General features: G+C 35.1%; 1 protein-coding gene across 2 annotated transcripts in view; it reads left to right on the forward strand.

Annotated features, from left to right (window-relative positions):
• Positions 1 to 25018, forward strand: part of LOC148941598 (DNA excision repair protein ERCC-5-like) — a 263737-nt gene that overhangs the window by 154732 nt on the left and 83987 nt on the right. For both annotated transcript variants that reach the window (XM_089104023.1, XM_089104024.1), the window contains 2 exons: positions 1546 to 1737; positions 12830 to 12950. In XM_089104023.1, coding sequence (XP_088960149.1) covers positions 1546 to 1737; positions 12830 to 12950 — 313 coding nt within the window. The remainder of the gene's footprint in view (positions 1 to 1545; positions 1738 to 12829; positions 12951 to 25018) is intronic.

The raw sequence follows: 25018 nt of genomic DNA on the forward strand, positions 1-25018 counted from the left end.
CTCTGATGTTTATACGAGCATCCCTTCCATAAGAACCATATATACCCCCATAACATACAACGCTTGCCCCCGGGCCCTGGGGGGCTGTATCAGCACAGGTAATTTTGTTATCTGACCATTGAACTATTTTTAACAAAATGGTTATCTCCAAATTTTTATTTGATGCATTTTGGGGAAAAAAGGCGTGGGGGAGGGGGTAGGCTAGCTACCCTCCGATCACTTTTGGTTCTTAAAAAATGGACTAAAGCTCTCAATTTCCAATCAAATGAGCCCTCTCTGAAGTTTATGCGAGCATCTCTTCCATAAGAACCATATATGCCCCCAGGGCATAACTTACAACGCCTGCCCCGGGCTCTGAGGGGCTGTGTTGACACCTAAGTTTTGTTATCTGACCTTTGAGCTATTTTGACAAAATTTCAATCTCATAATTTTTATCTGATGCATTTTGGGGGAAAAGGGCATGGGGCGGGGGGGGTTGGCTAGCTGCCCTCCGATCACTCTTGATTCTTAAAAAATGAACTATAACGTTCAAGTTTCAATCAAATGAGCCCTCTCTGAAGTTTATACGAGCATCCCTTCCATAAGAACCTTATATGCCCCCAGGGCATAACTTACAACGCCTGCCCCCGGGCCCTGGTGGGGGGGGGGTGTCGCCCCGAAAATGACTATCTCAAAATTTTTATCGGATAAATTTGGGTAAAAAAGAGCATGGGGGGTAGTAGCCCTCTGATCACTTTTGACTTAAAAAGGGCACTAGAACTCTCGATTTCTAATCGAATGAGCCCCCTTTTAAGTTGATATGACTACCCTTCCATATGAAGTGCCTCTGGGGAAAAAAAATAATAATAAAACGTTACTATTATTGTTTTTACTATATTGTCTTTACTATAGGCAACGCTATAGTATTGCCTCTGATGTAAGATATGGCGTATATAAGATCAACATCCTTATATCTTTAGGATTTATTTCTTACATATTCTCTGGTATGGAATTTGCTACCTAAAAATATCCAAGGTTATAGTTGTTCACGCTATTGGTCCATAATTTCCAGGCCTACGAATGTTCTTTTTTCTGAGTATGGGTTTTGTAAAGCTTGACAAAATGAAAATTTTAATTTATTGTATTTTTTGTGAAGTAGTCTAAAAATATTTGACGGGTGTATTAATTTTTATATTTACATAGTTTGGAAATAGTTCGTACTTTCCAGGATTTTTTTTTCTTTGTTTTGCCGTGTCAAAATATTTCATTGTTCTTTTAGTTTTCTTTATTTTAAACATTGCAGTAGATTTACAACTTGTGTTGCTACAAAAAATTGTCGCTTAGATCACAAAGTAATTAAATTAGGCAAAAAAAGCTCTACATCATGTTATACAATTCTAAAGAAGCTTAGCGAGATTTTAGCGCTTTAAGTGTGGCGATGATTCATTTTTTCTGTGGTAGTTCTTATCTTCTTTTCAGACCATTTCAACCGGGTCGTATTAGCCAAATATAGGTAAAATTTTGAAGGGTATATTTTCAGTGATGCTAACGCTCAAAACATTTCAGGCTAAGTTAGAAATTCAACAGAGAGACATACTTAAAGAAAGAGGAAAACAAGAAAGACTAGCCACATCAATTACAGATCAAATGTACATAGAAGCGCAGGAGCTGCTGAGGCTTTTTGGTATTCCTTATGTTGTAGCACCAATGGAAGCAGAAGCACAGTGTGCGTTTTTGGATATGCATCAGCTGACACAGGTAGTTCGCAATCAAAGGCCTTACACAATAGGATCAATAATCGCTTACTGGACTATGTTTTTAATTAATATTTAATAAAACTCATATTGCAAGCAATTGCAAAGGCATGAGAAGTAGATTCACAGGCTTCTAAACTCTGTGCTATATATATATATATATATATATATATATATATATATATATATATATATATATATATATATATATATATATATATATATATATATATATGTATGTATATATATATATATATATATATATATATATATATATATATATATATATATATATATATATATATATATATATATATATATATATATATATATATATATATATCATAGGCAGCGCGATAGCGCTGCCTAAGTAAAGAACGATGTGGGCACAATGTGTTTTTTTTTTCTTCTTCTTCTTCAGTTGGGGACTTCCTATCGAAGGAGATGTCGTAGAAACTTTGAAAAGTAATCATTCGATTGGAAAATGGAGTGGCTAATGCCCTTTTTAATAGTCGAAAGTGATTGGAGGGCAACTAGCCCCCCCGCCCACGCCCATCAATCCCCCAAACGCATCGAATCAAAATTTTGAGATAGTCATTTTGTTCAGCGTAGTTGATTTCCAGATATATAATGTATTTTTGAGGAGGACACTCTCCCACAACCTTCACGGCAAGGGTTTTTTGTTATGCCTTGAGGGCATATAAGAACTATGTTGGCACAATGTACTATGTATTATTTTTTTCCTTTAGAGCAGGGCACTTCATATAGAAGGGGCCGTCGTAGAAACTTCAAAAGCGGCTCATTCGATTGGAAATTGAGAGTTCTAGTGCCCTTTTTAATAGTCGAAAGTGATTGGAGGGCAACTAGCCCCCTCCCCCGCCCATCATTCCCCAAACACATCCAATCAAAATTTTGAGATAGCCATTTTGTTCAGTGTAGTTGATATCCAGATAGAAAATATGTTTTTGAGGAGGATACTCCCCCACAACCCTCAGGGCAAGGGTTTTAAGTTATGCCCCGGGGGCATTTAAGGTTTTTTATAGAAGGCGTTGTCGTAGAAACTTCAAAAAAGGCTCATTCGATTGGAAACTAGAAGGACTAGTGCTCTTTTTAATACTCGAAAGTGATTGGAGGGCAAATAGCCCCCCCCATGTCCATCATTTCCCCAAACAAATCCAATCAAAATTTTAAGATAGCCATTTTGTTCAGCGTAGTTGATTTCCAGATAGAAAATATATTTTTGAGGAGGACACTCCAACATAGCCCTCACGGTAAGGGTTATAAGTTATGCCCTGGGGGCATATAAGGTTTTTGAAGAAGACGTTGTCGTAGAAATTTCAAAAAAGCTCATTCGATTGGGAATTCAAAGGGCTAGTGCCCTTTTTAATAGTCGAAACTAATTGGAGGGTAACTAGCCCCCTCCCCCAAAACATCCAATAAACATCCATTCCCCCAAAACATCCAATAAAATTTTGAGAAAGCCATTTTGTTCAGCGTAGTTGATTTCCAGATAGAAAATATATTTTTGAGGAGTGCACTCCCCCACAACCCTCAGGGCAAGGATTATAAGTTATGCCCTGGGGGCATATAAGGTTTTTATCGAAATCGTTGTCGTAGAAACTTCAAAAATGGCTCTTTCGATTTGAAATTCAAAGGACCAGTACCCCTTTTGATAGTCGAAAGTGATTGGAGGGCAACTAACCCCCCCCTCACGCCCACAATTTCCCCAAACACATCTAATCAAAAATTTTAGATAGCCATTTTGTTCAAAGTAGTTGAAAGTTTCAGAAATTAGGTCTTTAAGGATGACAACCCCTCCCCCCACCGCCTTCAGGGCAAGGGTTGTAAGTTATGCCCTGGGGCATATGAAGTTTTTATTGAAAGCGTTGTCATAGAAATTTCGAACGTGCTCATTAAAATTAAAATTGTAGAGACTATTGCTCTTTTTAATAACTGAAAGGAGTTAGATAGCAACTATCGCCCCTCTGCAGCCGAACGTTTCACCAAACACAGCCAAACAAATTCGCGAAACGTCCATTTTGTTTAACGTATTCGAACGTCCGAAAAATCAAATTTACTATGGAAATAACCCCCTCAGAGCCCTCGGTTTCAGTAGGGTTATTAATATTCTGGGGGTATCTACGGTTTGTATAGAAACTTCTTGTATAAATCATAGGCACCACGATCGCGCTGCCTAACTAAAGAACGGGGACACTCGAGAACGAGACAAGAAACGGGGCTAAGTAAAGAGGAGGACACTCCCCACCAACCCTCAGGGCAAGGGTTTTAAGCTATGCCCTGGGGGGCATATAAGAATGATGTTGGCACAATTTGTTATTAATTAATTTTTAACTTTAGACCAGGACACGTTGTATTGAAGAAGTTGTGGTAGAAACTTCGAAAAGGGCTCATTCAATTGGAAATTGGAGTGGCTTGTGCCCTTTTTTAATTTTCGAATGTGATTAAAAGATGAGCAAAATCCTTCTCGTGCTCATGATTTCCCTAAATATGTTCAATTAACATGAAATAGCCTCGTCATTAACCCTAGCTAAACACTCTGTGCATTTGTTGTTAGAGTATGGTGACCATTCAAACAGATCTTAGGGTAAGCGTTGTAATTTATGCCCTGGGGGCCATAAAAAATATAAATATTTTTACTTTTATAACTTTAATAAATCAAGTAATTTTAATATTTTAATTACTAAATATGAGTATATGTATATTAAACTGACAATGCACATTCATTTGTATTTTTTCAGTAAAGTGCAAATTTTTTTCTGGCCTTGGGAAGGCATAGGGGTTTTGCGCCCAACTTATGTTAATTTCTGCTCGTTTTGAGTTTGACTCGGTTATTTATTGTAATTTCTGTTCGTTTTGGGTTTCATTTATTTATCGATGCTGATTTGTGGTAGTTTCACGTTTGGTTGATTATTCTATACTATATTTTCTCATTTTTTGTTTAATGGAGTTCTTTACTTTTCTTTGAAAAACTTATTTTGTGGAAAAAGCTTTTTAAACTAATACACAATTAAAGACTAAATAAAACAGAAGGAAAAAACTTTCAATATACAGTTTGCTAGTTGGACAAGGATAAATGAACACGAGTTACATCATTACTATCCTTTAGCGTTCCGTCCTGGAATGTTCAATTGAACACGGCAATCGAACTTTAAAAGTGATCTTAGCAAATTATATACTCAAAATATTATTATTCCGGACTGGATCTATGTAAAGTTAGTTTGTTTACTTACTTTTACTAACCATTACACGAAATGACTTGGCAAAAAAAAACGATGTCAATACACTAAATCTAGAAGAATTCCGCAAAAAACGTTGTTTTGTGTGTGAATCAGGATATGGGGTGATTATGTTTTCATGGGGGGGAGGGGGCAATACATTGGGCATCGTGTTTCTCTAAAATTCACGTAACTGCCTGAACAAAAACCAACAAAGAGAAAAATCTAAAAAAAACTAAAAAAAAAACGAGACTGTGGCCAGTGGAGAGAAAAGAAAACAACAAAAACAAAACAACGCGGATATTTCGCCTGCATACAAACAAGGCGTCTTCAGCACGAAAGACACACAAGAATAACAAGATAAAAAAAAAAAAAAAACAAAAAAAAACAAGATTCGTCATTGTCTGGGTCCAGCAATTAAGAATTTGTCTTCTAAACCTCTTAATATTCAACAGGAAGCCGTTTTGTCGAAGGGCTCTAAGTTCGGTTTTCCAACTCCAGTGTCCTATTCAAAAATAATTTCAAATGTGGAATCAGGAATTATGGTCTCTATATATAAGTTTGATACTCCTCAAGAACTCGGAGCCGATATCGTAACAAAACCAAACGCCTTTAATATGAACTTAATTGGTAAAGACATTTCACAAAAAAATGACATTAAAATCCTTTCAGATTTGAAAAAGGATAAATTCCTTACTATCACCAGAGCCGATAAGGGAAACACGATCGTAATTATGAACACTGAAGACTATAATAATCAAATGAAATCCATTATTTCTGATACTATTACATACAAAAAACTTAATTTTGATCCTACGGATAGATATGTAAAATCAACAAGAAAGGAATTAGAGTCAATGAAAAATAATTTTCACATTACCCGACAGTTTTATAACAAATATTATCCTAGGGGTTGTTCGGCATCCAAGATCTATGGTCTACCTAATATTCATCAGACTGGAACCCCCCTCTACCCCATTGTATCAAATTTTCCGTCACCTATTTTAAAAATGGGAAAATGGTTGTCGGTAGCTTTGCGTTCAACATTGGAAACACAAAAATCATATTTGAAAAATTCGACTGATCTTACTAATAAATTGCAAAATTTTACACTGGATAAAAGTTCAATTTTTTGCAGTTAAGATGTTGTGTAGATGTATTCAAATTGTGATTTAAATAGGTGCGAGGGTATTTTAAAAAGTTAAATTAGAAAAACACTTTGATTTAATACAGGATGTGACTTTAGCCAATTTGAAGTCATTATGAGACTAATTATTCTGGTAAATGAATTTTCTGTTTATTTTGGTTTTCGAGGGGAGTTTTATAGACAAATTTTTGGGTTACCTATGGGGGCTTCTCTTTCTCCTTTATTGGCAAATCTATTCATAGAAGCCATTGAAACCTCCTGTTTAAACAGTTTTAGAGTCTACCCTTGCTTCTGGGGTATGTTCCTGGATGATGTGGTGTGAGTTTGGAAACATGGATTGGACTCCTTAGACCTATTTTGTAAGCATTTAAATAGTTTTGACATTAATATTAAATTTACAGTTGAATTGAGGATAATAATAAATTACCTTTTCTGGATATATTATTAATTAAAAGGGATCTCCATTTACTTTTCTCGATTTACAGAAAACCAACGCACAATGATAGGTATTTAAATTTTCATTCTTGTCACCCTATGTCGGTGAAAAGGGGGTTGTAATTTCAATAGTGGATAGAGCTTTTAGAATTTGTTCCCAGGAATTTCTGGACTCGGAATTGCTATACTTGAGGGATATTTTGTTTTGTAATAGTTATCCAATTAAGTTCATTGACAAAATAATTGAAAATAGACGGGTTAAACATGATAGTAGGGTTATTGGGGTTTCTCAGTCTTCAGATTTAGTTGTATCAAAAAGCTTCATTTCATTACCATATGTACCTGGTTTGAGTGAGAAACTTTCATGGGTTTTACGTAAATTTGGTATTGATACATGGTTCCAATCGTTGAGGCCAATGGGTAGTTTTTTTAGTTCTGGTAAGGATTTAACTCGGGGAAATTTAGTAAGTAGGGTATATAAAATTCCGTGTTCTTGTGGTAAGTTCTATATTGGTAGGAGTCACCAACAATTTTTTGAAAGGTTTATTGCACACCGAAACTCAATAGAAAAAACCCTACAATTAAGCAAGCCTCCAGAAACATTCGTTTCAGCTTTAGCAGAGCATATTTGGCTTCAACCAGATCATTTTGTAAAATTTGATGAAGCCTTGGCTATTTCTAATGATAAGGGTTACACCCAATGGGCTAGGGAAGCCATAGAAATTAAAAAGCACATGTTTGCTAACCTTTCCATAAATAGGGACACAGGTAATTTAAATATTGACCAAATTTATGATAACCTTCTAAAGAGTGAATCAACAGTCAATAAGGGAGTTGAGATTTTAAATAATCACCAGGGGACTATTTTACCTGCTAGACCAAAACGATTTGCTTCAGTAATAGCTAACAAAAGGATTATTTCGCAACGGAATAATTGAAAGTAATTTACAGTTTTTTTTATTTTTCCTCAGTTACTCTGGTGTCCTCACTGAAGTAACTCTATATTAGCACCCTTTCCCTACGTGGATCAGTTTGCACCAATTGTACATTTTTTTTTTTTTTTTTTTTTTGGTGGTGGTTTTTTTTTTTTTTTTTTTTTGTTTATGTATTTTGGTTTTTTTTTTTTTTTTTTTATCTTCTTCTTGTGTGTCTCTCGTGCTGAAGACGCCTTGTTTGTATACTGGCGAAATATCTTGTTGTTTTGTTTTTATTGTTTCCTTTTGTCTCTACTGGCCACAGTCTCGTTTTTTTTTTTTAGATTTTTCTCTTTGTTGGTTTTTGTCATTGCTGGCCAGTTAGGCTTAAGATCTTTCATTAACTGCCTGAAGGCCCCCTGGCACTCCATTTAAAATGGTACAATCTTACCTTCTATTGCTTTTAACAAATCAACCCTCTTTTCAATTCAACAATACTTGACGTTTAATTTAGCAACTACTCCGGACTAGTTATATTGTTGCCTGATATTCGACACGATACTTATTGACGATACTTATTGTCAAATGACGATATACAAATGACGACACTTATTGGCATAAAGTCGATGGATCGGTACTCCTGAAAAGTATGGATACTTCCGATATAAATATATTTAATACCATTTGTCTGAAGCTCATTTCTTTTGTTATCCACAATTTGGTCATACTATTTACCAAAATTTGCGTCTTTTGAGGAGGAAGGAGGCATATGCTCCCCCCTGGAATCTCTTTTCCTGTGTTTTCAGAATACCTTTTTTGGGGTCTTCTGCTTGAGAAATGCCCCTTTTGGTATTCATGTTGAAAAAGTGACAATTCGCCCCCCCCCCTCTTTCTGAATGAAAATTAGTTTTTTCTATTCACCCACTATTTAACCTTGGTTAATAAATTACATAAATCAACTGTTGGTACGGTAGTTTTTTTGCTTGGACGAATAAGAATTCAATTAGAAGCCTAAGCTCTTTGCACTCTACACGGCAAGTAGTATATTACCCTCGATACTTTATATTGTTATTATTATTATTTCATATTATTTTTTTATTTGCAATATTTATGTTTTTTTTGTTACTTTAGATAGTGATTTTTTACTTTTTAATTTTATTTTAATTAAACATTGAACGCTAATTGAACAATTACATATTAACCGAATGAATTATATATTTTTTTCTTTTCACCCATTGTTTAAACGAGATTAAAATTTTACTGAAATAAACTGTGTGCAGGATAGGCGTTTGAGACAGGTGCCAAAATGGTGGACAAATGTCTTCTTTTTTTTTTATATTCTTGTATGTCGATTGCTGATCTCATCAAAATAGTAGATGTTTAGTTGGTGTAATGTTCAAGAAATCAAATATATTCATAAATCAGGATAAAGCTAAAAGTTTTCATGACCCTGTCACTGATATCAGCGCAGTACTAAGTGCAGTTTTAGTCCCAAGTGCAGTGGACACGGTGCACTATCAGTGCTTTTGCAAATCGCAACACTTTCAGGTTCACAAATCACAAATATGTTCACAAATGAAATCAAAAGTTTTCAAGACCCAGCCACTAATGTCAGTGCAGTACCAAATGCAGTATAAGTGTCAAGTGCAGCAGATAAAGTTCAGTATTGGTGCTTTGGTAAATTACAGCATGCTAAGATTCACAAAACATTATCATATTCGCATACAAAATTAAAAGTTTCCATGACCCTGTCATTAATGATTATTTATTACTACGATTCAGCGTGGGAGTGTTGTCAAAAATATAGTACTGCCCTGAAAACTCCATAATGTCGAAAAATATACTGTTGCAAAATCTACCAAGCAAAAAATCTACTGTTGCAGGGTAACTTTTGTCATGGCTATGGTCGTTAAAATACAAAAGACAGTATAAATGAAATCTGACAGTTGGAATTGGTCAAGCGGAAATTTACACAATCATATATGTCTTAAAGAATTAGGAAAAATCGGGAATTCCATCTTTAATGCAAAAAAAAAAAAAAAAAAAGAAAAAAAAAAATGCAGCTATATAGTTTTTGGTAGTAGCGGGAATCAAATAAAAAATAAAAAAAAATGGGTGGGTAAAATATGAGCTAAAGGCATATGTCATTATACATTTTAAGAAGACGTAACTTCCTGTGAATATTTAGTTGTCTTTGGGAGATAACAAAAGTTATTTTTTACATACAAAAAACGTTGAACACTGGCGAAAATGCAGCACCTCCCTATAAATTCCGTAAAGTTAAAACAATCCAAGAAAAATCTTAAAAATTAGTGGATTTTAGGAACGAAAAGATTTAAGGTGGGTTCAAGAAGCAAATGATGTTTTTGTTTTAATCATGAAAAATATATCATGCGTATAGCGGATATGATTAAGCTCTGAATTCGTATGGCACCTTTCCTGATACTCAGTATAAATAAACCCTTTTTTATTCTCCAATTTATTGCTACAAGAAGTGCTACTGACTACTTGTTACTTTAAGATCAATAGGTGAATTACCTCTCGGTACAAGCCACTTGAGCCCTTTTCACACTACGTACGTTATTTTCTAGGCTATGTGGTTAAATAACGGTATGTTAAGTATAACCTTTCAAACTTGAACACATGTTTTTGCATTAGGCTGAATTAGAAATCCATAAAACCATCATAATCATAGTCTAAGATGATCACAATCATCAAAAGAAAAACTATTCAAATCAAAAATGTGGAATAGAGGTGGATATTCGAGCCCTGATCAAGCGTGAAAGGCTTACTAGGAAAAGTTCATCAATGTTTTCAAAATTTATTAATTGCTTATCCATAAATTACATCTTGTTGCTGCTATGTTGATCTTTTTCAGAATTCAATGTAACTTTACCTAAAGAAAGTTTTTAAGCAAAGCTCAAGCCTGCTTAGAACTGCATGTCATATGGACAAAATGTGTTTCATAAGACGAATAATGTTACATCATGAATAACGTGAATATTTCGTTGTTTGGTTGTTTCTTTGTATTTTTTATTTTTAGCTGTTTCTGTGTAGTTTTGATTTTTAGTCTTTTCATACTGTGTAAAAATAATAAAAAGTGAAAATGGTACAAAGATTCAGAAGGGACCGAGATTTTCCCAGTGTATGCTAGAACCAACCACATTAAGTCGCACTTGTTGATAAATACCCATTTGTTTCTATGTACAAATTTTGGGTACCCTTTTTCATTAACTTTACTAGCCATCACGAATTGACCATCCTGAACATTGTAATAGGGTTTAGTAGGAATTAAATGATTGATGACTGAATAATTCAGTCGTTGAATAACGATTAAATAAGATCGAATAACGTAACGCAATATTTTATTTTATGCTAGTATGAAAGGTTTTTCGGGGTAGTGTGATAGAACCATTTCTTTTATCGAGGGAGGAGTCTTCCCAAGCTTTAATACAACTCTACAAAGATGCGGGTCAAAACGAAAATGCCCTCTTGCTCCCTCTTTGTCACTGTCAATTTGTCACTGTCTTTGTCTTTGTCAATTGCCTTCTTGGTTACTATTTGTCACTGTCAATTTGTCACTGTCTTTGTCTTTGTCAATTGCCCTCTTGGTCACTATTTGTCACTGTCTTTGTCTTTGTCAATTGCCCTGTTGGTCACTATTTGTCACTGTCAATTTGTCACTGTCTTTGTCTTTGTCAATTGCCCTCTTGGTCACTATTTGTCACTGTCAATTTGCCACTGTCTTTGTCTTTGTCAATTGCCCTCTTGCTCCCTCTTTGTCACTGTCTTTGTCTTTGTCAATTGCCCTCTTGGTAACTATTTGTCACTGTCTTTGTCTTTGTCAATTGCCCTGTTGGTCACTATTTGTCACTGTCAATTTGTCACTGTCTTTGTCTTTGTCAATTGCCCTCTTGGTCACTATTTGTCACTGTCAATTTGCCACTGTCTTTGTCTTTGTCAATTGCCCTCTTGCTCCCTCTTTGTCACTGTCTTTGTCTTTGTCAATTGCCCTCTTGGTCACTATTTGGCACTGTCAATTTGTCACTGTCTTTGTCTTTGTCAATTGCCCTCTTGGTCACTGCCAAGTACAGTTGTAGTCATTGGTACTGATAGCAAGAAAAGAAATTATTTAGCCTATTAACTTAGGGTGTACTTTGAAGGGTTGCCTATTTAAGGTGGGTTGCACACTTCTAGTTTTTCATGCAAAAGGCAGGTTGTTCCTGCGTAGATTTGATTTTTAATCTTTTACTACTGTGTAAAAATAATAAGAGGTGAAAATGGTACAAACCTTCAGAAGGGACCAAGATTCTCCATTAAGTTCTAGTTCCATTTTCTAAGAGTTAAAATTGATCAGAGACTAACTAGACCCTTCCCACGCCCTCTTTTCCCCAAATACATCTGATCAAATTCTGAGATAGCCGTTTCGTTCAAAATAGATCAAAGATTAGATAACAAAAACTCCGGGTTTGGCATATCCCCCGAGAATACGGGGGCAAGTGTTGTAATTTATGCCCCGGGGGCGAAAAAGGTTTTTATATACGGTTTGGTCGTATAAACTTCAGAGGTGGCTCATTTGATTGGAAATCGAAAATTATAGTTACCTTTTTAGTCAAGACCGGATGGCGTTAAGATTACGGTAAAGTTTGATTTTTTTTTCCGGTTTTTAAGAGTGACTCCTGATATACAAGGGGTGTTTAATTAGAGTAGGAATCTTTCTTAAAAGTGCTAAAAAATTTAGCATGAAGAGTAAGGTATTGAGGAGGGTGCTACTCACTTCATCTGAGGCCAACCACATAAAGTTGCACTTGTTCATAAATACCCATTTGTTTCTATGTACAATTTTTGGGTACCGTTTTCCATGAACTTTAATTGCTATCACGAAATGACCTTCTTGAGCATTGTAATAGTGTTTTAGTAGGTATAAAATGATTGAATGAAGATTGATGGGTGAACTGAATTCCGCCCAAAATTTTACACACGAGGTGTTCACGCAGAAACCTTTTATAATATGTTGCAATATTTGACTGGAAATACTCTCTGGCAATACTCCATTAGACAGTTGTTGCCTGTAGCTCTTTGGTCAGAACTGAAAATATATAATATATATATTTTTAAATAGCTTACACTAGCTTACACTTTCGTATTTCATATATTTTCTAGTTTATTTTCCTCAGTATATCTATAGACTCTTTCCTTTGTTGAAAGGATTTCAAATGGTTTTAGGACTTACGTAAGATGTCACCGTGCATGTTTTATAAAATTGGAAAAGGGCCTATGAGCTTTTGGGAAAAAAAAGGTTTAAGATTTTTAAGAAATTGTTAGAAGAAAAATTGGCATTATTATTTATTTGTTCCTTTTTAGGGGACCATTACCGACGATTCTGATATATGGCTTTTTGGTGGGAAGCGCGTGTACAAGAACTTTTTCAACCAAACAAAATATGTTGAATTTTTCAATAAGGAGCGAATTGAGCAAATTTTCAGTAAGTAGATTTTTCGAATCAGTTGAAGTTATTTTTTCCATAGAACTTTTTAGGGAAGAAATTTGGTAGAAGGCCAGTGGTGAACCTGTGAACCGCGATGAACTTCTATTGTTGCAATTCTGCATACTTTGTATACAATTCCTGAATGTTTCAAATTTTCTTAATGTTCAATTTCAAATAGAATATTTTTTACAAAGTAGATTCTAATTTTCTTGATTTTAATCTTAGTTTAAAGATTAAAAAGATTTAAATATTTATCTTGTCTACAGTTTGTAAACATTTCGTATGTTTTACAAAGTGTGATGTTTTTTTTTAAATATTTTGTTTGGAGTGAAATGTGGCAGTATAGGGTAACTGTGACAGTACAGGTTTACATTTAACCTTGCCAGTAAACAGGTCAAGAACCTAAATGTTTTGTAATCATTATATATTATTAAAGTTGACAGTTATTATCTTCGCCCTAAAATGGGGGCAACAACAAAGTCAACTGTAAATAAGGAGCGGCTCGGCTCTATAGTTACCGAAACTCTAAACTCTAAAACTCTAAAAAAAATTCGAACTTTCAACTACGTTGAACAAAATGGATATCTCAAATATTTGATTGGATATGTTTGGGAAAATGGTAGGCGTGAGAGGGGCTTTAGTCGTTCTCCATTCAGTTTCAACTTATAAAAATGGCTCCGGATTTTTCCGTTCTCAATTGAGGGAACCCATATGAAGTGTTTATGTTAACGCTTCCAATGAGACCCTTGCTTGCCCCAGCGTAAAGTTGACGACCCCTGCCCTGAGGGCTGTGGGGGGGAGGGGTTGTCATCCTTTAAGACCTAATTTCCGAAACTTTCAACTACGTTGAATAAAATGGCTATCTAAAAATTTTGATTGGATATGTTTGGGGAAAAGGTGGGCGTGAGAGGGGGGTTAGTTGCCCTCAAATCACTTTCAACTGTTAAAAAGGGTACTAGTCCTTTGAATTTAAAAAAAAAAGGAATTTGATGACAATTAATATATCAAAAGAATTGGCTTTTTATACTAATTCCACATATACAAAATTAATTAAGTTTAATGTTACACATATACAGCTACGAGCTTGAGAAAATTCGCCTAATTTTCGAAAAATCGTAGAAACACCCCCACAACGTCAAGCGATCTTAATGAAAATCTCGCCATCAGATTCAGTATATCAGAGAACCGTACTGTAAAGGTTTGAAGGTACTACCTATAAAGACGTAGAATTTTAGTATTTTTCGCCAGAAGAAAAATCACGGATGCGTGTTTTCTTTTTCATAATTTTTTTTTTTTTTTTTAGTTTTTCTCCAGGGGTGATCCTATCGAACCAATGCCAGTAAAAAGTTGTGAGAGGTCTCATTCAAACAGAAATTAAAAGTTCTAATGTCCTTTTTTAAGTAATTAAACAGATTGGAGGGCAACTACGCCTCTTTTCCCCAAAAACATATTATCAAATTTTAGAGATAGCCATCTTGTTCAGCATAGTTGAAAGGTCCATTGACTACGCCTCTGAGGATGTCATAACCCCCACAGCACCGGGGGACATGGCTGTAAGTTATGGAATTTGCCCATTGTTTATATATAATATTTTCTATTCGGTAACATACCTCATTTTTCGGGCGGGAAAATTTCCCATAGAGAGGGATTTCCAGGCCTGATTAGAAAAACGATCAGAGATTAAACATAAAAAAATGTTTTAATTCAATTGAAAGTAAGGAGCAGCCTTAAAACTTAAACGAACAGAATTTTTTCTGTATACGAGGGGGGTTGCCCTCTTCTCAACACTATGTTCTTTACACTAAAGTTTGATTTATTTTTTTTGTCCTAATATTCTAAGAATGACTGCTGAAACACAAGTGCCTTGATTTGGAATAAGAAGCTTTTACAAAAAAAAAAAACTATGGCGAAAGACTATGGCGAAAACCTCCTTTTCGCCATAGGAAAAAACTATGGCGCCAAAAAGAAAATAAACTATGGCGTAATGATGGAAAGATTCAACTTCTCAGTTATATTTGGCAGATAAAACCTTTACGTCGAAAACCTCCTTTAATTTGAAACCTCTCAAGAATCTCAATGCTATAGTTTCAGAAACGCCAGGAACTTTTTTCTTAATAATTATACCAATATTTACTTATCACCCACATACATAAAAAAAAAATATACAATGGAGTAAAACAGAAAAAAAGGAAAAAGTGGGATTACACAAACAAAAATCAACAAAAACCCTAATAAAATATACGGGTAAACCACGGTCAGAGAACAAGTGCTGATACGTGGTTTCAAACGGCCTATTGTGTAGATCTGGCAACACCTCAGGAGTAATTGGCAGGATAAACTTCCATGTTCAAAACCATCCTTAGGTTGAAACCTCTCAAGAATCTTTGTTTTAATTTTCATAAATGCCATGAATGTTCTCCTTAGAAATAACGATCATGTTTATCTATTATATCTATTATAGATTTTATATAAATATGTATATATTACATCTATAATATCTATTATAAAAAAAATCTGTTATATATTATATCAGCATCTGTTATCTTTATGTTGATATAATTATTTATTTTGATTTCTGTTTTGTTTCATTTATTCTTTAACTGTAATTTCTGGTCGTTTCGAGTTTGAGTTATTATATGAAAGATGTTAAGTTGAACTGGCCAGCCATGACAAAAAACCAAAAAAGAGAAAAATCTCAGTGAAAAAAAAAACAAAACAACAAACTGCGGTCAGTGGAGAGAAAAGACGAAAAATGTAAAACAACGCGGATATTTGGCCCGTATCCAAACAAGGCGTCTTCAGCACGAAAGAAACACAAGAAGAACAAGATAAAAAAAAAACTAAACTAAAAACAAATAAAACCACCACAAAAAAAAAAATATACAATTGGCGCAAACTGATCCACGTACTTAGGGAAAAGATGCTATTATAGAGTTACTTCAGTGAGAACACCAGAATAACTGACGTTGCAGTGGAGAGTAACTGCACGTCTTTTCTCTCCACTGGTCGCAGCCTCGTTTGTTTTTTTTTTTGTTTTTTTTTTTAATGAGTTTTTTCTCTTTGTTGTTTTTTTTAGTTATTGAAGAACTTTATTTCTGCTGGTCTTAAGTTTAATTTCCTTAACTCACTTTTTTTACACTCTTTATTTTTCTCTGAAAAACTTCTTTTAGGGAAATCTTTTTTAAAATTAATTTTCATAAATGTCAGGAATGTTCTCCTTGAAATAACAATAATATTTATTCGTTACTCACATACATCAAAAAGATAAATGGTGGAGCAAAACAGGACGAACAAAACAAAAAAAGCGGAAAAGGATACAAACAGTAAAATGTCGGAAAATACACTAATAAAACAAACGGATAAGGTGGTCTTGGGGCGGCAAGCGCCTGTTGATACCTCTACATGTAAAATCTCTTAAGAAGTTTTATTTCAATTTCCATAAACGCCTGGAAGGTTCTCGCTGATAATAAAAATAATATTTAGTTATCACCCACATGTTGATGATGATGTTGATGATGGCTGATGCAAGTTCATTATATTTATGTTTTTTATGATGATCGCCGATGCAAGTTTATTATATTTGTACTCTTTTTGTGTTCATGGCCGTATTTTTGGCTTTAATGCACATATCTATCTATCTATGTATCTATCCATATATCAAAATACGTATTGTGGAGTAAAACAAAAAAAGAAAACAAAAAGCGGAAAAGGACACAAGCAGTAAAAAATCAACGAAAAACTAATAAAGCGGCCTTGGGGCCACAAGTGCCCATTTGTCGTTTCTAATGGTCTATTGTGTAGATCAGTCAACATGTCAGACATATTTGGCAGATGAAACTTTTACGCCCAAAACCTCCCTTAAGTTAATATTTGTCTAGACTTTTTATTTTAATTTCCATAAACGCCAGGAAATAATTTTTTTTTTATCACCCACATACATCAAAAAGGAGTATTGTGAAGTAAAGAAAAAGAAAAAGAAAAAGCGGAAAAGGGCACAAACAATAAAAAATCAACAAACACACTAATAAAACAAACTGATAAAACCGCCGTGAGTAATATTTGGTAGATGAAACTTATCCACTATTTTCCCATTCTGATACTAAAAAAAGCAAAGGAAAAATCTAGAGTAATAGAAATAGGGAGGTTGAACATTGATGATATTTTATTTTGAAACATAGGGCAAAAGTCTGAGAGATAAAGAACGGAATAATTTGAAAAATAGGGTAAAACACGCGTAGTGAATTCGATTCTATTTTATACGCCTCTATTCTGTTTAGCTCTTCTATATTTATGCCTGTTACTTGTAAACCTTCAGGCTACATCCTTATTTCTCAGAGTTAGGATAAAACACACCGAGGTAGTACGGTTTTATTAGTATATGACTCAATTCTGTTAGTTGCAATATATCCATCCCTGTTAACATAAATCTCCGGGCCACAACCTCATTTATCCAACGACATAAATCCAGAGACAGTGAATTTGACCAGTTGACAGAGACAGTGAAGCTTTAAAACAGATTACCCCTCCCAGCTACATTTATAGTATTGTATGTTGGAACAACATGTTTGCTAATCAAGCTATATAAAAAAAAAGATGCGAAATATGGTATGTAAACAATAACAAGGAATAAGTAAATATGAGCAATTAAATAGTATTTAAGTCATTTAACAAATAAACATTTTATTACTTATTTTAAAATTCTAAGTTTTTATAAGTTAATAACTTAAAAAAAATTATCATGATTATCTAACGATGTTGAGATGAACTAAATAAGTAAACTCCATTATTTCTTCTGCACCATCATTTAGTCGCATTTTCCACATTGAATTAAATGTTAGATACAAGGAAAGCTGGAATAAGAAAATTGTATTGTTACAAGAACGTATAAAGGGATTGGCTGTTTCGTATAAGAAGGCAAAATAGTTGCCTTCTCATACGAAAAATAATGTAACAATGCGTTGCCTTCTCACACAAAAAAAAATGAAAAAAAAAATGTAACAATACAAAAAAATTGTATTTTTACAATAACGTATATAGGGATTGGCTGTTTTATACGAGAAGGCAAATTATTTGCCTTATCAAACAAAAAAAAAAAAAAAAAAAATGTAACAATACGTTGCCTTCTCATACGAAAACAAAATGTAACAAAAGAAAAAAAAATTGTATTGTTACAAGAACGTATAAAGGGATTGGCTGTTTCGTATGAGAAGGCAAATTAGTTGCCTTCTCATACGAAAAAAATGTAACAATAAAAAAGAAATTGTATTGTTACAAGAACGTATAAAGGGATTAGTTGAGAAGGCAAATCCCTTTGAGAAGGCAAATTAGTTGAACAACTACCAACAAGGAAATCTGGAGCCTAGATAGTTGTAACTTGATTCCTGATTCCTTGAAATTTTAATTTGGCTACACTGTCTTTAAGAAATTAATTAAAGAAACTTTTTCCATAAAATAAGTTTTTCAAAGAAAAGTAAAGAACTCCATTAAACAAAAAATGAGCAAGAATAAATAGGGGTTTTGCGCCCAACTTATATTTTAATATATGCTTGTTTTGAGCTTGACTCGGTTATTTATAGTAATTTCTGCCCGTTTTGGCTTTCATTTACTTATCGATAATGATTTATGATAGTTTCATGTTTGGTTGATTTTTTGATTTAGTTTTTGTTCATTTTTTGTTTAGTAGCCTTCTTAGCTTTTCGTTGAAAAACTTTTTTTGTGGAAAACATTTTTTAATTAATTTCTGTTAGTTTTATATTGACATAGTCTTTTCAGGGAAAAAGAAAATAATACTGTAAATCTTTTTGTCTTTTAAGACTTTATAGTTTGGCCTGCTATTTGTATGCTGGAGAAAAATTTTCAGCAATTTTTAACAACCTACACCCTTTTAAAAATATGGACACAAATAATTTAGTTTCATACCTCCTCTAGTTGACCTGAATTCGAAAGCTTGATACCATTCGCAAAAAATCTGTTTACTTTCTTTGATAGCTTGGATACACTTACGTTATTTTGATTTGGTTAAATTTTAAGAGCAGAAGTAGCCCCGAAAGTTTGAACATAATACCCTCAGTCGTTCTTGGGATACTGCTGAGATGCCTTATTGGGAATTGGCTTTATCATAGTGCATTTTGATTTATCTTAAGGCAACATTTAATTCTTAAACATAATGGGCAAATGGGAGGGTGGACGTGAGAGGGTGGGAGTGGAAGGGGGGTTTGTTGCCCACAAATTAATTTCGACTATTAAAAAGGGCACTAGCCCTTTGAATTTCCAATCGAATGAGCCCTTTTTCAAGTCTTTACGACAAAGATTTCAGTAAGAACTTATATGCTCCCAGGGCATAACTTATAAACCTTGCCCTGAAGACAGTGTGGGGAGTGTCCTGCTCAAAGGTATAGTTTCCTGAACTTTAAACTGCGTGGAACAAAATAGATATCTCAAAATCTTTATTCGATGTGTTTGGGAAAATGGTGGGCGTGGAAGGGGTGTTAGTTGCTTTCCAATCACTTTCGGCTATTAAAAAGGGCACTAGCCATTTCAATTTCCAATCGAATGAGCCCTTTTTGAAGTTTCTACGACAACGCGTTATATAAAAACCTTATATGCCCCTTTGGCATAATTTACAACCCTTGCCCTGAGGGCTGTGGGGGGGGGGGGTTTCATCCTCAAAGACCTAATTTCCAGAACTTAAAACAACGTTGAATAAATTGGCCATCTCAAAGTTTTGATTAGATGTTTTTGGGGAAAAGGTGGGCTTGAGAGGCAGGTTAGTTGCCCTCTAATCACTTTCGACTACTAAAAAGGGCACTAGCCGTTTAAATTTCCAATCGAATGAGCCCTTTTGAAGTTTCTGCGACGACGCTTTCAGTAAAAACCTCATATGCCCCCAGGGCATAACTTACAACCCTTGCGCTGAGGGCTCTGAGGGGGTTATCATCCTAAAAGACCTAATTTCCAGAACTTTCAACTACGTTAAACAAAATGGATATCTCAAATATTTGATTGGATATGTTTGGGAAAATGGTAGGCGTCAGAGGGGTGTTAGTCGCTATCTAATCACTTTCAACTATTAAAAATGGCACTAGCTCTTTCAATTTCCAATTGAATGAGCCCTTTTGAAGTTTCTACGACAACGGTTTCAATAAAAACTTTATATGCCCCCAGGGCATAACTTACAACCCTTGCCCTCTGGGTTGTGGAGGGGAGGTGTTGTCATCCTTAAAGACCTAATTTCTAAAACTTTCAACTACGTTGAATAAAATGGCTATCTAAAAATTTTGATTGGATATGTTTGGGGAAAAGGTGGGCGTGAGAGGGGGTTAGTTGCCCTCAAATCACTTTCGACTATTAAAAAGGGTACTAGCCCTTTTAATTTCAAATCGAATGAGCCCTTTTTCAAGTTTCTACGACAAAGATTTCAATACAAACCTTATATGCCCCCAGGCATAACTTATAACCCTTGACCTGAGGGTTGTGGAGGAGTGTCCCCCTCAAAAACATATTTTCTATCTGGAAATCAACTACGCTAAACAAAATGACTTATCTCGAATTTTTTATTGGATATGTGTGGGGGAATGATGGGCGTGGGGGGGGGGGGCTAGTTGCCCTCCAATCACTTTCGACAATTAAAAATAGCTCTAGCCCTTTGAATTTTCTATCGAATGAGGTTTTTTTGAAGTTTCTACGAAAACGCCTTCTATAAAAACTTTATGTGCCCCAAAAGCATAACTTAAAACCCTTGCCCTGAGGGATGTGAGGGAGTGTCCTCCTCTAAAACATAATTTCTATCTGAAAATCAACTACACTAAACAAAATAGCTATCTCCAAATTTTGATTGGATGTGTTTGGGGGAAAGATGGGCGTGGGGGGGGGGGCTAGTTGCCCTCAAATCACTTTCGACTATTAAAGAGGTCACTAGCCCTTTGAATTTCCAATCGAATGAACCTTTTTTGAAGTTTCTACGACAAGGTCTTCTATAAAAACCTTATTTGCCCCCAAGGCATAACTTAAAACTCTTGCCCTGAGGGTTATGGGCGATTGTCCTCCTCAAAAACGTATTTTCTATTTGGAAATCAACTATGCTGAACAAAATGCATCTCAAAATTTTAATTGGATGTGTTTGGGGGAATTATGGGCGTGGGGTGGGGGGGCTAGTTGCCTTCCAATCACTTTCGACTATTAAAAAGGGCGCTAGCCCTTTGAGTTTTCAATTGGATGAACCTGTTTTGAAGTTTCTTCGACAACACATTGTGTAAAGACATTATATGCCCCCTGGGTATAACTTAAAACCCTTGCCTTGAGGGTTTTGGGGGATTTGCCTCCACAAAAACACATCTTCTCTTTGGAAGTCAGCTCTGCTGAACAAAATTGCTCTCTCATAATTTGTATTGAATGTTTTTGGGGGAATGATGGGCGTGGCGGGGGGCTAGTTGCCCTTCAATCACTTTCGACTATTAAAAAGGGCACTTGAAATCTCGATTTCCAATCGAGTGAGCCCCTTTTGCAGTTTGTGTGACGACTCCTTCCATATGAAGTGACCTGCTCAAAAGGAAAAAAATAATAAATGATGCATTGTGCCAACATCGTTCTTATATGCCCTCAGGGCATAACTTAAAACCCTCACCCCGAGAGTTGTGGGGGAGTGTCCTCCTCAAAAACATTCTCTATCTGGAAATCAACTACGCTGAACAAAATGGTTGGCTCAAAATTTTGATTGGATGTGTTTGAGGAAATGATGGGCGTGGGGGGGGGGGCTAGTTGCCCTCCAATCACTTTCGACTATTAAAAAGTTCACTAGCCAAAGTGCCCGAGTATGAAAAAAAAATATTGTGCCCACATCGTTCACTTTCGACTATTAAAAAGGGCACTGAAAATCAACTATGATGAACAAAATGGATATCTCAAAATTTTGATTGGATATTTTTGAGGAAATGATGGGTGGGGGGGGCTAGTTGCCCTCCAATCACTTTCGACTATTAAAAAGGGTACTAGCTACTCCAATTTCCAATCGAATGAGCCCTTGTCGAAGTTTCTGCGACAACTCCTTCGATACGAAGTGCCCAGGTATGGAGAAGAAGAAAAAAGAAAAATAAATAATATATTGCCCCCACATCGTTCTTTACTTAGGCAGTGCTATCGCGCTGCCTATGATTAGAACGCTATCACATTAGAACGTCAGTGACATCAGAATATCAATAATGTCAATCAGGTGAAAATGTCATAAGAATGACAAGAAATGGTGGAAAAACGGCATGGACAAATTGCAAAATTAGTTTATTTTTGAAGCAGTAATGAAAGTAGGAACAGGACCTTGTGAGGCATCTGGAATTGATATTGTTTTATTAATAAGTATTTATTAATGCAAAAATACAAAAAGTAACAACAAAAATACAAATCTACCCAACGGAGAACGGAATTCAATGTGCCAGCTTGATACATAACACAAGACTTAGTACTTAATATTGAACTCAGAGTAACAAATGAAACACATAGGGCTATTGAAACTTCTAGGCCCCCTTTGCCTAAAGAACGTTTTATGGTTAAAAGATCATAAGGGACCAAGAATTGAGATTTCTTATCTTTAATTAATTAAAAAAAACTTTCCACAAAATAAGTTTTTCAAAGAAAAGTAAACAACTCCATTAAACAAAAAATGAACAAAAATAAAATCAAATAATCTACCAAGCGTGAAACTTCCACAAATCAGCATTGATAAATAAATGAAACCCAAAACGAACAGAAATTACAATAAATAACCGAGTCAAGCTCAAAACGAGCAGAAATTAACGTAAGTTTGGCGCAAAACCCATATGCCTTCCCAAGGCCAGAACAAAATTTGCACTTTATTGAAAAAAATATAAATGTTTTTAACTTTTATAAATTTAATAAATCAAATAATATTAACATTTTGATTACTAAATATCAGTATATGTATATTAAACTGACAATGCACATTCATTTATATTTTTTCAGTAAAGTGCAAATTTTGTTCTGGCTTTGGGAAGGCATAGGGGGTTTGCGCCCAACTTATGTTAATTTCTGCTCGTTTCTAGTTTGACTCGGTTATTTATTGTAATATCTGTTCGTTTTGGGTATTTCTGTTCGTTTTTGAATTTTCTACGACAATTCCTTCTTTAAAAACCTTATATGACCCCAGGGCATAACTTAAAACCCTTGCCCTGAAGGCTGTGGGGGAGTGTCCTCTTCAAAAAAATATTTTTCTATCTGGTAATCAACTAGGCTGAAAAAATGGCTATCTCAAAATTTTGATTGGATGTGTTTGGGGAAATGATAGTTGTGGGGGTGGGGGGTTAGTTGCCCTCCAATCACTTTCGACTATTAAAAAGGGCATTAACTCTTTGAATTTCAAATCGAATGAGCCTTTTTTAAGTTTCTACGACAACGCCTTCTATAAAAACCTTATATGCCCCCAGGGCATAACTTAAAACCCTTGCCCTGAGGGTTGTGGGGGAGTTTCCTTCTCAAAAACATATTTTCTATCTTAAAATCAACTACGCTGAACAAAATGGCTATCTCAAAATTTTATTGGATGTGTTTGGGGAAATGATGGGCGTGAGGAGGGGGGGGGGCGTGTTGCCCCCCAATCAATTTCGACTATTAAAAAGGGTACTAGTCCTTCGAATTTCCAGTCAAATGAGCCTGTTTTGAAGTTTCAACGACAACGCCTTCTATAAAAACCATTTATGCCCCCCGGGGCATAACTTAAAACTCTTGCCCTGATGGTTGTGGGAGAGTGTCCTCCTCAAAAACATATTTTCTATCTGGAAATCAACTACGCTAAACAAAATGGCTATCTCAAAATTTGGATTGGATGTGCTTGAGGGAATGATGGGCGTGGGGGGTGGCTAGTTGCCCTCCAATCACTTTCGACTATTAAAAAGGGCACTAGCAACTCCAATTTCCAATCGAATGAGCTCTTCGAAGTTTCTACGACAACTCCTTCGATACGATGTGCCCGGGTATGGAGAAGAAGAAAAAAGAAAAATAAGCAATACATTGTGCCCACATCGTTCTTTACCTAGGCAGTGCTATCGCTCTGCCTATGATACAGGTAAATCACATTAGAAAGTCAGTGACATCAGAATATCAATAATGTCAATCAGGTGAAAATGTCATAAGAATGGCAAGAAATGGTGAAGAAACGGCATGGAGAAATTGCAAAATTAGTTTATTTTTGAAGTAGTAAGGAAAGTAGTAAGGAAAGTTAGAATATCATAAGGGACCAAGAATTGGGATTTCTTATCTTTAATTAATTAAAAAAACTTTTTCCACAAAATAAGTTTTTCAAAGAAAAGTAAAGAACTCAATGTGAGCAAAAATAAAATCAAATAATCTACCATGCGTGAAACTACCACAAATTAGCATCAATATTTATCTAGCTTTGGGAAGGCATAGGGGGTTTGCGCCCAACTTATGTTAATTCCTGCTCGGATTGAGTTTGACTCGGTTATTTATTGTAATTTTTGTTCGGTTTGGGTATCATTTATTTATCTATGCTGATTTGTGGTAGTTTCACGCTTGTTAGATTATTTGATTTTATTTTTGCTCATTTTCGACTATTAAAAAGACTATTAAAAAGGGTACTAGCCCTTGTAATTCCCAGTCGAATGAGCCTGTTTTTAAGTTTCAACGACAACGCCTTCTATGAAAACCTTTTATGCCCCCCAGGCATAACTCAAAACCCTTGCCCTGAGGGTTGTGGGTGAGTGTCCTCCTCAAAAACTTATTTTCTATCTGGAAATCAACTACGCTGAACAACACGGCTATCTCAAAATTTTGATTGGATGTGTTTTGGGGAATGATGGGCGTGGGGGGCTAGTTGCCCTCCAATCACTTTTGACTATTAAAAAGGGCATTAGAACTCTCAATTTCCAATAGACTGAACCCCTTTTGAAGTTTCTACGACGACCACTTCCATATGAAGTGCCCAGCTCTAACTTAAAAAAAAAAATTAGTAAATTGTGCCAACATCGTTCTTATATGCCCTCAGGGAATAACTGGGAGAGTGTCCTTTAGCAGTCAAAATCACTTTCGACTACTAAAAA

Source organism: Artemia sp. Qi Xiang Cuo, chromosome 18, assembly GCF_049724085.1.
Source record: "Artemia sp. Qi Xiang Cuo chromosome 18, ASM4972408v1, whole genome shotgun sequence".
NCBI lineage: Eukaryota > Metazoa > Arthropoda > Branchiopoda > Anostraca > Artemiidae > Artemia > Artemia sp. Qi Xiang Cuo.